At 39.2% G+C, this 15,883-nt stretch overlaps 1 protein-coding gene across 5 annotated transcripts in view; it reads left to right on the forward strand.

Annotated features, from left to right (window-relative positions):
• Positions 1 to 15,883, forward strand: part of plxna1b (plexin A1b) — a 247,573-nt gene that overhangs the window by 76,312 nt on the left and 155,378 nt on the right. For all 5 annotated transcript variants that reach the window (XM_028001974.1, XM_028001972.1, XM_028001976.1 and 2 more), the window contains one exon: positions 3,598 to 3,780. In XM_028001974.1, coding sequence (XP_027857775.1) covers positions 3,598 to 3,780 — 183 coding nt within the window. The remainder of the gene's footprint in view (positions 1 to 3,597; positions 3,781 to 15,883) is intronic.

Consider the following 15,883-nt stretch of genomic DNA (forward strand, 5'->3'; position numbering starts at 1 on the left):
TGCAGTACAAAATAGAGTAAAAAAGCTCCACCCATGAGGAAACAAACATCCCGCTGTCCACTAACACATGACCTGTTTTTCTAAAAGCTTAGCTTGTGTTAGTGTTAATGTGCTTCATATATTGTATTAGCTGTGTTTGAGTCACACATTTCTTTATGACCTTCAACATCAGCAATATCACATGAGCACTCTTTAAAAAATATTTCAATGTTATTTTGACTTTGGATACACAAACAAAAGCAAAAAATAAATAAATAGACTTCACACTCACTATATCTCCAGTGGTTATTGGGTATTATGCATGTTTGCTATTTTTGCTCTTCGAAGACCAACACAGCGACAACAGACTGATATGAGCTCACTAATAAGGCTTTCTGCACAGGTTGACAGCTTAATACACATAGTGCTTGTAGCTCTCCAATAGTAGTTTCAAAACACTGTTACTTTTTTATCAGTAGGGAAATACTTCAGTCACTCTAGCACTTTTTTTGCTACTTGATTACTTTTTAACACAAATTTATAATTGTAATAATATTACAAGCAACAAGCATTCTGCAAAGAATTCCCTGCTGGCAAATTGAAAGCCCACATGAGCATGTTTTTAATGTTAGATGAAATAGACTGATAATAAAACCAAATTTGTAAAACATCATAAAATGTGATGGAAAAACATAGAAACCTCACTTGGAAAAAGTACAGAATCTTGAAATGGAAAATTTGCTGGAAAAGTTTTAGAAATTTAAATGAAAACACAACTTCTCTTTTGATGATACCCATCACTGGTGCGTGCAGCACATTAACTTAAAGAAGATAAAAACAGGAAACCTTCTTTTCCTCATTTCCATCTCTGCTGCCAAAGTCAGATGAAGGTTTTACACTTTAAGTCTTTGCTTACTGGCTTTTTTTTAAAAAAAAAAAACTGCAGAACTTTAAGTACAGTATCCAGCCAATAACCTTTAGAGACCACTGTGAGAAACACGTCTTCCACCACGGCTATTGGCCCAAAATCTCCTGGGAATTTATTGTTGCGTTAAATTGCATAATACTCAGAAAGTTGCCCTTGTAAATGGCTGCCTATCCTCAAGGGAATCCGCTTTTATTCCTTGCTGATCTCGGCTGTTTAAAGCTTCCAGATTGTAGGAAAATTGAAGAACTTTTACCTTCATGTGCCCCAGGGAGATGGCTAGATAGGCTGTAGGGTATTCATGTTGATGTATAATACATTGATGTAGAATGGTTCAACCCTTTTGGGGGTCTTGTGGAATCTGTACATAGTGATGTTAGGAGCTACAATGATGAATTAACCCTCTGTTTGTGTCCCTCAGGCACAATGTCATGTGATTGTGTTTGACTGACACGAACACATTTTCTTTCTTGCATTTATTTCTTACATGACTATAAAATTGTTGTCCCTAGTTGTAGTTCAGATGAGGATGGTAGTTATTTTGCTTGTGGCAAATCTGTTTATAAAGAATACTTTTGATTTAATGTGTTTGTCGGTTTTTTACATGGAAGGATTATTAGACCATATTGGTGTTGTAGTGAGTGCATTGTCGGCTATCTTTGAGAGAAGGAATTTACCCCTCAGGCGTCAGTGGTTACAAAACAATGTAGTTTTCAGTTATAGCTGTGTGTTTCTGTTACTTGAACACACCCTCAGTTATGAGCTGAAAATTATCCTTTTTAATTATTGTTAAAGAACTGCTTCAGAGGAAGTAAGACAGCAGAAAGCCTCAACACTTCTCGGGGAACATATTTAGGTGTATGAAGGGTGACTTGAAGCAATTAGAGCAAAGCGGTGCCATGCAAAAGAATTCAAACCCTATTTGTGGGATTTTATGTGAAACAGTGGGTTTTACTTTGGGATATGAATGTAAAAGGAGCTGCATATAAATGCTTACCACACTTCATATTTTCATGTGGACAGAACCCTTAAAGCCATGTCACATTTAGCTTCCAAGTCACAATTAAACACTACTTTGTTGCGCTATCATGTGAAATCCCATTGACATACAGTGACATTTGTGTTTGCAACATGACAAAATGGAAAAGTTCAGAAATGCAAACAGTTAGATTGTCTAGTGAGAGCTCCAGTGTTCCTATTGGTGCCAGAAACAGGCTTTAAAGGAGAACGAGAATGTCGAAAAACGCAGAAAAAGGCTTTATTGACGTGTTCTGAGCTGCAGGCAATTTAGGTAGATCATTCGGGAGAGAGTGTGTGGAGGAGGGAGGTGTTATCTTTTCTCCTGTGTGGATCAATCAGATGATGTAGTGATAAGTCTGTGGATTACACTGCTATTTACACACTCCCCCAAGTGCAGGCGTGTGGGTGTGTGTGTGTGTACTGGCTCTGAATAACTCACTGACGGCCATTTGGTTTTAGTGTTGTTCTTCTGGTCCAGTATGCTGCTTGTCAGTAACACAAAGCAGCGTCTGAAGTGACTCAAACTGTGTCTGACTTTCACTCTCCATCATAACCAGGATCCCTTTTCTTAGTCCGATGGAGTTATTTTGTTATAAATATCAATTTGCAGTAGACGAAGCTTAATATTGCTGCCAGTAATTAAATGAAGTCCAACCTGATCGCTAATCCAACAACAATAATAATGACGGCTTGATTCAAGGAAACCGTCTACAAAATTACAAAATGTGTTGGTTTAACATTGTCATTCATCATCAAGCAAAAGGTTTCATTCATTTTGGCACTTGAACCCTTTTTAATGCATTATAGGCTGAATGAGTGTGTGTGGTGACTGGTTAAGGGATCATATGGGTCAGTGATCCGCCTTGGGTGATGTGCCCCTCGTGATATCGGAATGCTCTCGATATTGTCACATGGTCGCGGTGTAACCGCCATGACTGAACGCAGCTGAGGAAAAAGATTTTTGCTGGGTGGGATTGTGCTTTATAGAATGCAGCTTGTCGGTATGAATGGCTCTTTATTTGAATAACCTATTTACTGTGTTAGCAACGGAATCAGAAGCATTAGAGACCAATGGGTTTCACTGCAATCCCCACTGGGTGATGAAAATGAGCTCCATGCGGACTTGAACACAGCTTGGGGGCTTTTAAGTTCTGTTTTGAAAAGATTCTGGGGGTGCTTAAGATGGAGTGCTGCAAGTCCTGGGTCTGAGTGGACTTTCTGTTATCTTATCCTCAGCTCTCAATAAGGACTCAAAACACTAAAGGGATATTCTGGTTTGTTTGAATTCTGGCAAATCTATGAGACGTACCTGTAACCATGTTTCAACATTTTCTTGAAAATAGTTTCTTTTTAAAGAAACTATTTTTGCATCTTTTTTCCCCTTTTGATTATTTTATGGCTAACTTTGAGTAGCCATCACTTAGTAACAGTGCCCACACCAAAGAGTACCGTTGTACTGTTTCAGTTTTTTCTGTTCACTCATTGAAAAAAAGATTAACATATTGAATATCTGGATTGGTGCTAACTGTTTGTGTGAATAATCTCAGCTAATTCTGGTCAGGAGATAATTTTTTGGGGAGTGATGAATGGATCTTTAGACTATTATGCTTTATTATGTTGGAAAAATGTCAGGTCTTTTGCCTTGTTGCTAACTTTTTGTCTTCACTTTGCAGCCCTTGCAGATAGACGACAACTTCTGTGGACAAGACTTCAACCAGCCTCTTGGAGGAACTAGCACCATTGAGGGCACCCCTCTCTTCATAGACAAAGATGATGGCATGACTTCGGTGGCTGCCTACGACTACCGTGGCAACACGGTGGCGTTTGTTGGTACACGCAATGGTAAACTGAAGAAGGTAGGATTGTTTGGATGTTTATTCTAATGATATGATTTGCACAAGCTGAACGGATGTTCTTTGGTTTTGTTGTCTTAATTTACTTTTAGCTCAACTGGTTTTGGCTGCAAGCAACTGTTGTGCGTTTTAAATTCAAGCAGCGATTTACTGATCTTTAAACTGAGAGGATTCAGTTTCTATTGAAGACATTTGATATAGCTTGTAAACAGTGTCTATTTAATACTCTTTAAATGACTGCCCCTCTGTGTCTGTGCATAAGTAAACCAAAAATGACTAAAAGACAAATATAGCAGCTGTTGGACAACGACCAGCTTTTGAGGACTTGAGCTGACAGCATAAGCGAGCTAAATGTGCATGCTCTCTTTATGACTGGACAATTGTACACAGTGAAAGATACTGCACTGAGATGGTGTGTGATGACTCTGTTAGATGACATTTTGGTTGCATACCAATTATTTATAAACATATCTGAATACACCAATTTTATATGTATTGATTTTTCTGACAACGGAAAAAGGTTGTTCTTTATTCTGTGCAATCATTCAAAGTTTTGAATGTGAATATCCTTTTCCTCGCTTTTCTCTCTTTGGTCATTGGCCTTTTCTTAACTGGACATTTCAGCGGACTCTTTCAAGGTTTAAATGAAGTAGTAGGCTTTGCTTTATTATTCCATCACATAAAAAGACACTGCATTGTCCCGGTGTCATGTGTATTCTCACCTTGGATATTAAAACTATATTTAACTTGGCCAAAAGAGGGCTTCTCTGCTGAGACCTCTAAGTAAAACCAGTTTTATTTGCAGGAGTTTATTCCCACATTAGATACAATTTTCCCCCAGTGGTGAAACAAGTGCGTTCCTTTATTTTTTTATATAGAGGAAGGATGATTATGACAACTGAATGTGTTCACTACGAATTTCGTTTTGTGAATGTATGGTAGGTAGACATGAACTAACAGTTTTTATGTTTGTATAATTTGAACGTCTGAGACTTTCTCTGTGTATTCAGTTTATAAAGAACAGGACTCTCATGTAAATGGCAACTCATTAGAATTCAACCCGCTCCCCTCCTCACTGCTCAAGACCTGTCATCCATTCAAAATTATGAATGTATAATCAGACTGTGTGTTTTTGTGCCTTTAATGCCTGTTTGCGTATGCATGTGGCGTTTGTGTGTTTGTCACTCACTGTATGTGCAATAATGCGTTCTCCTGTGATGGCGTGGGTTTGTATGTGCGTGTCTGTGTTTATGTTTATGAGGTAGAAGACAAACAATACAAGTTGACTAAGATTCAGTGCTTTGCATTTGTCAGCGTGACGCCCATTCACTTAGCTTGGCAACAACCGATTTATTTTCTCAGCTGTTCTCGCATGTCTCTCCCTCCGAGCTCCGAGTTATCCACTCCGGTTGAGGTATATTTGTGTGTGGAATCTCACTTGGGAAGTAGGTTGTTGTGTTGCTCTCGTGTGCATTAACAACAAAGACAAGGCGCTTGCAGTTCTTTTGGCTGCCTCTGAAAGTACAGGGAAAAAAAGGATATCGTCTCAGAAAAGACTGGATGTGCTGAGAGGGACCAGAATACAAAACCTTGAGCACACACATACTCGCACTCCGAGACTCCCGATAGCCATGAAGTCATAAAATGCTGGGATGAATTAATGGCTTTTTTAGTTGCACTTTTAGAGGAAAATAGATGGAAGGATTGATTGAAGGGCTGAGGTAAAAACAACCGGTGTGTGAAAAATGGATCTTTCTTCTAAGGATCCTAGAGCATCGTTCTTTTTTTAATAACCTTTCAAGTACACTACTTCATTTTCTCTTAGATTCATCTCCTGATTCATCATTTGGGCAGACGGGAGAGCTTTGATAGCTCGTGCCATCTCCTTTCAGTCTATTTTTAATTAACAATGATGTTCAAGGTTGTCCAGAGCAACAAAGCAGTGGCATAAACAACATGTTTAAAGTGAGCACTAATGAAGTCCCTTTGTGCTCTGCTTGACACACTCACTCTCAGGGACGTTCACATGGGAAGCTTTCACTAATGAGTCAGGGTTTGATGGGACACAGATTGAGGAGATGTAGGAGCAGGAAGGAAGATGGAACGGTAAGACAGATAAAGGAAGCAATAGGAGATGGAGGAAAGAAGGAAGCGATAAAAAGGGGTGATGCCCACTTAATTCTAGTGGTCATCCAGACACTGCTATGGATAAAGACTGTGCACTTCCTTAGTTAGTTATTCACTTTCAACTTTGACTTTTATTGAAAAGTGGCAAAGCCATTATCAAAAGGTGCAATTTTTCTATGCAAATCACACTTTTCAGAGTTTTATTCATAAAATGAGAAAATTGTCGTCTTCCAATTTTCCAGTTATGCACTTCTTCATGTTGACTTAACTTGCAAAAATCCTAATAAAATGTTCATGTTGTGTGGTCTAAAATGTGTTTTTAATTTTATGAGTTTGTAAATTTAGCAGGGCTCTGCTTTACTCAGCTCCTCAGCCTTTCTCCAGTTTTCCATCTCCCAACACTACATGAGCTCCGTAGTCCCTGCTTTTCTGTCTGAATAAGTGATGCACCTGAGTCACTGTTGTACACATCAATTATTATTTAACTAAAGAAAGAGGTGACTGGCCACTTCTGCACCTCGGGGCTTTTTGAGCATTGACAATAAAACGGCATTGACCATGACAGGGACACACTTCCATACATTTTCAAAGTCCCTATGGGTGGTCTGGGGGGGGCAGAGACAAAAAGAGAGCCTTCCAGTCAATAATCCAATACCTAATTGTTCTTTTTTTTGATTCTGTGCACACATTTACACACAGACAGGACTTAGGATTCCTCAGCTGCGCACACCATCGGGGGGCAATGTAAGCCATCTGTTATGTGCATGCAGCCTTTGTGCCAGGTGGTCAGAGCCCTGAGTGCCCGCTGGGTGTCTGTTGTGTCTGTGCCAGGCTCAGGTGGCCCGGTGTGGAGATGCTGCCTGATGCCCATTCAACAATGGATCAGTGATGATAACCCCCAGCTTCTGATGGCAGATAGCAGGAACTCACTGTCGCCATATAAGGCTAGGTTTCCTTACAAGAAACAAAATGGTTCAGTAAGGTTGAAACCTTTTAGCCTACCTCAGATATGGTAAGGAAGACACTCAGTACCTGTACGACAGCACAGCTAACTGATAAGAATAACATTACTAATATTTGTAAACTCAAATATTTGTCTATCTCCTCTCCTGGCCACATATTGCTTCATCCATTGAAAAGTTTCCCTGGTTCTGCGTGTTTTGATTTGTTTTTCAGAGACGAGCTTTAAGAAATATTTTTTCTTAATCGGCTTATTTTCACAAGTTCTCCGTCATGTTACCACTCTGATGTCAGCATTGTTGGGAAATGTTTGGCATGTCAAGTGACAAAGGTCCGATTAGTGATCTCATCAGCCCCATTAGTGTGATTGTTGCCTGCAGCTTATAAGGCTAATACTTCAAATGCCTTTTGCATGACATTTTCAGTCATGCAAAAGGCATGACTTTTGTTTCTTCTACAAGAAATAAAAGTAGAAGTCAATTTGCTTTCTCTTTAAGCACTTATTTAATCATGTACTAGACAAAGTATTGATAGATTGTTTCTCTTTTTAGCTTAAGTATGATGTGCATCTGTGAAGGAAAATAAACACAAAAAATAAAATCTAAAACAAAAAGGGGTTAAACTCCATCTAGCTATTGCACCATAATATGTTACAATGGTTGGGTTCTAATAACAGTGGTGAAGTTAGACAGCATAAAGTTTTGTTTTTGTTCATAGGTTGTTTAGTCAGGCTATGTGCAATTTGGACTTTTATGTGGTTTTCCAAAGCAAAGAGACCCATTTTGTGGGAGTACTGCATACCAACTGTTCAAGGATCTCAGTGTAGCACACTATTTATTAACAGACAAATAATGGATTGTTTGCTTTAGCTGTTCCGTAGGTTCTAGTTGTTCCTGCCAGACCAGTGGTGGGACACAACCTGCGTGGAGACTACACTGCCAAGAGAATTATTGTTAGACAATTAATAATGATTAAAATACTTAACATACTACTAGTTCTGTGGCATGACACCAACATGTTCACTCCTTGAACGCCAGTCTATGCTGGTACCATGGATAAGAACCCAGAACCCTGACACGCTGCTGCCACAATAAGTAATCAATTACAATCTCACCACAGAGGTTTTGTGGATACTCAAATAATTTTTAGCACTCTCACCCAATCATGTCTAAGAGTTTGATGTTGTTAATGTGCCCCTAAAGAATTCATTCACTGGCTTGCTGAAGTCCTCCAAATTCTGGCTCCAAATTTATGTTGGGTTGGGTTTTGACCCGTTGTAAAGGAGACCATAATAGTCTTGGCTATTGCTTAAACTCCAAAATAAAGGAAGAAATGACAGTTTTTGTTTTACACTGTAATAGTATAATTTGGAACATGGTAGAGTAACACATTTTGTCAAATTATAATTTTTATTGTTGTTGCAAAATTGAACAATGAGTTTTTGTTTGTGTTTCCCTAAAATCATGCAGCCCTAGAACTTAGTCAGACCATGATAATATAGTGTTGGTGTGATTTGTATGTCTTTCTATGAATGTAATGACTTGGATTCAGCTGTAATGCTAAAGGGTTACATAATATTTCTGAGGTTAATAAAATTTGACAGTTTGTCACTTTTATGTGTATTTTTCTGTGTAAAGTCACTGACGTCCCTCTGAGACTGAGACTGGTGTGTCACCATTAAGAGACCATGTCATGGCCTAATTGACGGATGATTATGTTTCTTGCGGATAATGCTGTCTCGTCAAAATCCCCTTGTGTGCTTGCATGTGCAGGCTTGCACGTGTTTTTATGGTTTCCATTTAAATCCATGTTACCACCTCCCCTGTGCCGCATGTTCTCCTCCCAAATGAGAACCGAAACTTTTTGCGGGAACTCCCCAGTTTTCCACTTGTGACAGAGTTCGGAGAAATGATGGCTTTGTTTGATCAGTTTGTTTTCTGGCGTAAAATGAGTCTGAAAAAACAATCATAATTAATTTTTCTGTTTAGCCCAAAGTGTAAACTTGACTTTTCTTCATTTTGTGTGAATGCGTTTCGTGCCGTTGTTCAACTGAACCACCCGAGCCACGAGTTGTTTGGCCCAGGCATGAGTACAGAGACTGGCTTTGTGCAGGCGTTTGGTAGCTCTCGGTCATTAGTTCACACAGCCGCACAAGGTCACACAAACACACACAAGCACACAAACGGAGCATGAGATAGAGATGTAGAGCGGGATGAAAGAAAGCAGGCGTGGCAGAAGCCAAGGAGGTTAAGACCAGGCGCTCAAAACAAAACTTATGATTTATTCTTGCATTTAATCCTGACATGTTCTGCTTGTTTGCTTTACAGTCAACCCTATCACGATGTTCCAAAAATAAACACACTCAAAAATATATTTACTGTGTTCTCCATTTAACTTTATCCTACACTCTATCCACAATTTGCAAGAGTTTTAAATTTAACACAGTGAAGGGGCAACAAACAAACAAAAAAAAACATTAAAAGCTTATTTACACAAAGAGCCACCATAAAATAACAGATAAAAATCAGTGTTTGTCTAAATATTTACATTTTGTACCATCTGCTAATCTGCATCATAAGTGAGTGTGTGTGAGTGTGAACTGTGTTTGCATTGTCCACACACTGTCCCCTCTACACTACATTGCTGATCAGTCGTGGATAAGAAGAGACAGTTGCTGAGGAAACTGAAGGCTTTACTTGTTTTTGATGACGCTTTAGGAGGATGAGACGGAGCAGTAGGAATGTCAAGTTATCTCTCCTACACATTCCAGAATATCTTCAGTACGTCTCAGTTCACAGTGACCCATTTTAAATCCAACAATGCACAAATAAAATATCAAATGCTTCAAAACTATTTATTTTTTGGTAATGCCGCTGTAGACACGTAACGAGAAATAGACTGAGGAGGTAAAGTCCGAGACACATTTCTGTCAGAAATGTCAGTTTAACATGTTGCTTACAACTTAGAGCAAAAATAAAAAAATAAAAAGAGAAACATAATGGCACTTATTTAACTCAATGATTTTCAAAGCAATTGTAGTGGGATTAAAAGGAAAGAGAAACGACCAAAAATCTGTTGATCATTGCCAACAACTTTTCAATTTTGGCAATGTTTTATTATTTTGCATCTCAAACCATTGTTATGCAACTAAAGAAATGATTCTATGCAAACGAATAATTTCGCCTGTATTTTATTGTTTTACATCTCCAAGATGAAATCAGCTGACAAAACTCCAACTTGTTGTTTGAGTCGGTGCTTTTGTTTGAGAGAGGGAGTACGCATCCGACTTTAATGACCGAATCTTTTTTTAAAATTTTTTTACATAAATAACAGACAACTTTATTTAATATAAACTGATATATCATCCTTCTCGAGACCAAATTTGCCTCCATATGTGTGTACATATGTGTATCCCACAGAAGCATGTGGATATCAATTATCTCTCATCATTGCCAGCCTGAGCCTTTCTCCCATCTGCTGGCATGTCCTCACATGTGGCTACAGTCAGCTTAGAGATGAGCACAATCTTCCTGTGAATGATGTCTCCAATTCATTCATCCAGAGGCACAGTCGAGGCTTTGGGTTGGCTTTGTCGAATCTCACACATGGAACGCTCTGCACCACCTCTGGATGTGGGATCCCTGCATTTGGTTGGTGTGTAGCAGGTTGTTTTTTCAGTCCTGTCAAGCAATCAATATCAAACAAATATAACCTGAGTAAGTACAAACTGCTATTTTCAAATGATGGTTTCAGTCATTAGGGTCTGAAAGCTCTCCAAACCAATTTTTTGCCGTTGCTGCATTTCGTTGGGCAGATTGTAAGGCCTGACATAAAGGATCAAGAAATCACTTTTTTAAAAGAGTTTGAGCCATAGACCACCTCTGAATGACAAAGAGTTTAGTTTTCTAGTTAAAGTACAGATTTACATCCAATTGTGATGACTTTACACAGGTTCCCAATGTTGCTAAGTTCAAACAATTATGCACAGAATAGTGGGTCAGAATTTAACCACTGTGATTTTTAAAGACGTTCACTGGCATTTTTGCTTTGTTTCTTTCCCCTGATTTTCTTTTTGTTTTGTTTTTGCACCTTCATAAGCTCAAACAAAGCCCAATACACATCAGTTGCTTCTTTCTTTTATCTGAATTGGCCACTATGTGCCACCCGTTTTATGAATTAGTAAAACGATTCTTTGCTTCTCTCTCCTTTTTTCCTTTTTATGTATTCCTGTTTCATGTGCTGCTCACATTTTCTCTTTCTACTCTTTCTCCGTCTCTGATCAAACATTCCACTCGCTGATAATAGTCGATCGAGGAATGCACTGATCCTGTTTTTCCTCTAATCATTTTCTCAAATTAAATTAAAAAAAAAATAGTGCCTGTATAAATATATGTGTACATGTGGCAAGTTTGCATCTGCACAACATCAACACTTTCATTCATACACATACACGGATTGCAGCATTTATGTTGAAAGGGTAGACAGTAATGAGGGTCCTTTTAAAAGACTTTTATGTCATCAGATCTGCTTGAATCCACCCACACAGTCTCATTAAAACGCCGTCTCTATCTCTGCACCTTTGTCCTACAAAGTCGTATCTCCTCTGATAACTCATACTTCCAGACTCCCTAACAAGCATAGGTGACAAAAAAAAGAATGACTTGGCAGTCATTGTGGCTAATCTTCACATATATGTTGTAATTCGAGTGCCAATTATTAGAAGGAATTTAACAAGCACTGCGATGAATGTTCAAAGCTAATCACCTTTAAAAAGCAGGATAAGTTACAGTGAGCCACAATGTCACCTAATGTTACAGACGATAACAGTTTAGTCCTTTATAATCTCGGTGCTAAAGCAGTTTAGCTCGGTCCAACAGTGTGTCGCTGCACTCATTCACTTCTTGTATGTTCCCTACCCTGATTCGCTGCTGCCAGGGGTTAATGAGCCAAAGTGAGGAGCAGATCAGAGCAGGAAGGAAAGGGAGACTGTTGAAATGAGAGCAGAGGAGATGAATAATAAATGTATTACGCTTGAATCCATTTTTAAGCGAAGATTGGAGAAGTCAGGATGCAAGCTGGGATGCTCACGTGTACCAAGTGAGGGAGATTGTAGGTCATCTCCATTAGGTATCTCTGGATAGTGTGACAGACATCATTTTGTATGGGAATAATAGCCGTTTTAGAAAAGGGAAGTTGATCATAAGGAAAAGGAAATTCAATGTCCGGTTAGGTGCTTGTGCCCAATGTTACTGCAATCACACCAGGTGGATGGCAGAAAGCCAGACATCTGCCAAGACTAACAAAGTAGCAAGTCATAAACAAGTTTATTCTAGTTAACACTGTGGATGGGAGCAGGATGAGATTTTAAGCAAATATTACAGAAATATCTTAATTTAAATAATCTGACGGCTCATTTCTCATGATTGGAAAAAGTATTTTTTCTACATACTTCAACTTCACAATCAAACTCTGAGGGCATTTCTGCCATTTTTTTAAAAATTGCCATCAATTTGGGGGCGTGCTGTGGTGGCGCAGGGGTTAGCACGCCCCACATTTGGAGGCCTTAGTCCTTGATGCGAACGTCGCGGGTTCGACTCCCGGTCCCGACGACCTTTGCCGCATGTCTTCCCCCTCTCCTCACCCTCCTTGCTGTCTGCCTACTGTTGAAAAAATACGAGCCACTAGCGCCGCAAAAACTCTTCGGAGAAAAAAAAAAAAATGCCATCAATTTTAAAACTGCTGCATCAGAGGGGGCTCCATTTATTGCACAAATACACCGTGAAATCAGCATGCGCAATATTAATAATGCAAAAGATATTTTGGGGATGCAATAGTTGTTTGCCTATTCATTCACCCTTTGCATCCTAATAAGATAGTCAACATATTAGATGGTCTCACTGTAAATGGAACAGGGAGAGCCACAGTTGACACAGGTTACATTACCCAAGATGCTAACAGGTAATGTCAAAGAGGGAGTTTAAGCATCCAAACAATTTTCACCACATTTTCACCAATCCTATTCATAATGTCACCACCACTTGACTTTGTAACATTATCGGTCACTTTTAATTTGAAGCATTTCTATAGCGTTGCATTAAAAAGATTTTAAACAGTAGGAACGTGGTAGGATGGAAATATTTTGTAGTTTGGAAACTGTACCTTTAAAAAAAACCTTACACACAAGGTTGGATACGTCCTGATATTCAACCTTGCTATTAGAGTGTTAGTTATCTTGAGGGACACAGCAGGCATAGCTTAGCTTTGATTGTTATCTCACATACAGGCCACTTAGCGTCTCTCACACACTCATTTGAACATCCAGGCTCAGCAGCACTCGGCAATATGCTTTAATTTAGAAGAGATGCTGTGTGGCATTCTAGTAAGAATGCCGCACAGCTCTCCACTAATTTTCAAGAACCTCACATGTGGGCTGCTTAGCCCTTAACCCATAAAGCTTTTTACGAAAGAATAAAAACATCCAGAGGTAGGAAGCGTACTTCAACAAGACACAGCTCTCTGATGCTTCTTTAAATCTGTGCAAAATAGATGAATATGAGAAGCTTCTTCAGCTCCATTACATCAAATGATGAGTGTGAATGTGAGTTACTATCAAATTAGCTAATCTACTGTGAAGAATGTAGACAGCGCTGCAGTTCAAACACACTCGCGCACACAGGGCCCTATGGGGAGTAACTGTAGGCGGCTTATCAGATTACTCATTGCAACCCTAATAGATTTTTAATAGATTGTTTTGATTAGTTCCTCTGCTTTAGTGATGCAAGATGCTTGCCACTTGTGCGTACTGAAGCGAAAACACACACCGTTTTATCCTCGCGTGAAGTCTGTTATTAGGTAACACCGAGGGAAACGCGTTTTACTTGAAGGGTTTCTTGCTGTTTCATCATATGCTTTGGGAGCATGAAAAGGTCAAAATAGATATTTTGCTATCAGTCTTTGCTTTCTTTTCCAGACTGAAGTAAATGCTCAAACTCCATTCATACATCCTGATGTCACCACAAGATCTTTTGACAAATTGGAATATGTTTCAACGTATATTGACTTGAAAATATATTCATACCACTTTTGTTACATTACACCAACTAACTTCAATGTAATTTGATATGGAGTGTGTCTAATAAACTTACAAAGTGCATAATTTTGTAGAAGTCAAATAATGCATGATTCCGAAAGGTAAAGCATTTTTACTCTAATAACTCCAAAAGGATTTTAACTTTCTAAAGCTGCTAAAGTTATCCCAAAGTCTTTTTACATCTCTTAAACATTTTATTGGTCCCAGCTAAATAAAATGATCACCACAGCATGATGCAGCCAATAACATGTTTCAAAGGTTGCACACAGTTTGGCCTCATCTGACCAGAGCGCCTTCTTCTACCTGTGCCTGAAGCAAATGTTTCAGGCTTTCAGAGAACAGCTGTATGTAAGCTGTGGTTAAGTTACAAGCAGGTAACTTAACTGTTGAGGGGCATCAGAGTAAAGGGGACTGAACACAAATCTCGCACATTTAAGATTCATTGGAATTTTAATAGTTTTGAAAACAATGTATTAGATTCCATCCACTTCCCAATTAGGCTCTACATTGTGTTGGTCTATTATGTATAATTACCTGAAACTATCTGGAAGAGTTCAAAGGGCATGAATACTTTTGTGAGGCATTTTTAGTGCTATCTGATATGAACTTATTTCAGTTCACCAATCTCAAGCTCACACATTTTTAGTTCTGTGCAGGGCAACAAGTTCACTCTAATTAGAGGATTTTTATTTTGTTTATCATCAGTGAGGAGTGTAGCTGTTGTTCTAGTGCCATATAAGGCGCTTTGCACAGCACAGGTTGCAGAAAACGCAGTTAAAAGAGTTTGTACAGCTGACCCTGTGACAGTATAATTTCCATCTGCTTCAGCCTTAAAAATGAAGAATTGAGCATTTAAGAGGGGCTCGCTGGGCCCGGTTTTATTCACTGTCTTGCAGAGTGTTATATCTTTTTCACTGCCTCTCTTTGTCCTTGCAGCCCTCTTTTCTTTTCTCTCCATCTGCATTCACTAATCACTGATTGTCTCTTCTTGGTAAAATATTTACCCATGCTTTTCTTTGGTTTAAATGTTTCAAACTGATTAATTAGTCATGTGTGCATCCATCTCTCTGCTCTGCCGTTTGTCTTTTGTCTTCCCCCCTCTCTGCTTTTTCTCTGTTTCACTCAGTTCCTTTGTTTCTTCCCTTCATTTCACTCAAACCATCAGTACTCTTTCTGCTCCTCTCTTTCCTCTCTGGATTTGGTCATTAGCTGACTGAGCGAGCTGATTGCATCTATTCCCAAGGCTAGTATTTGTTTATGCATCTTCTTTCGTTCGCCCTCACCCCCATCATCACTTCACACCCATCATCTCCTATTTGTATTCTTTTAACTTTTTCCCAGCTTTTTCTCAATTCATCTGCCTTCTTTACACCTGCGTTCCCCTCTGTCTTGCTCTCCTCCAATTCTGTGAAAATGTGCTGGCCCTTAAATACTGTTTTGAGCATCTAAATTAGCCCAGACATACACATCGAAGCTCCCAACAGTCTCCTCCACATTTACTCTGAAACAATAATTGCACACTGCCACTCTAAATTGGCTAACACCAATTAAGCCTTCACTATTATTTTTAATTGGTGATTTAGTCTGGCCACAGTTTGGATTCTTTGTCTCCCTGGATAAGGTTTAGTTGGCCACCAACAGCCCATGTGGCCATTTCGGAGACAGTTTCCTCCTCTCTATGGGTTTTACAGTGACCTGGCCAGCTACTGACACTGCCAAGAGCCAACGTGGAGACCTGTGTGTGTGTGTGCATGTTGGCGTGTGTGTGTTTGCTTGTTGAAGGGAGAGTAACAAATGCTAGACAGAAATATTGTCCTCTGTCTACCCTCCTACCTCTCTTTTCTGCCACCTCTCACACTCCAGCCATCCACACAGTCCTCTCCTCTTCTGTCCATGTGTTACTGTTGGATTAGGCTAATTAAAGTGCTA

This window comes from Xiphophorus couchianus, chromosome 20, assembly GCF_001444195.1.
Source record: "Xiphophorus couchianus chromosome 20, X_couchianus-1.0, whole genome shotgun sequence".
Lineage (NCBI taxonomy): Eukaryota > Metazoa > Chordata > Actinopteri > Cyprinodontiformes > Poeciliidae > Xiphophorus > Xiphophorus couchianus.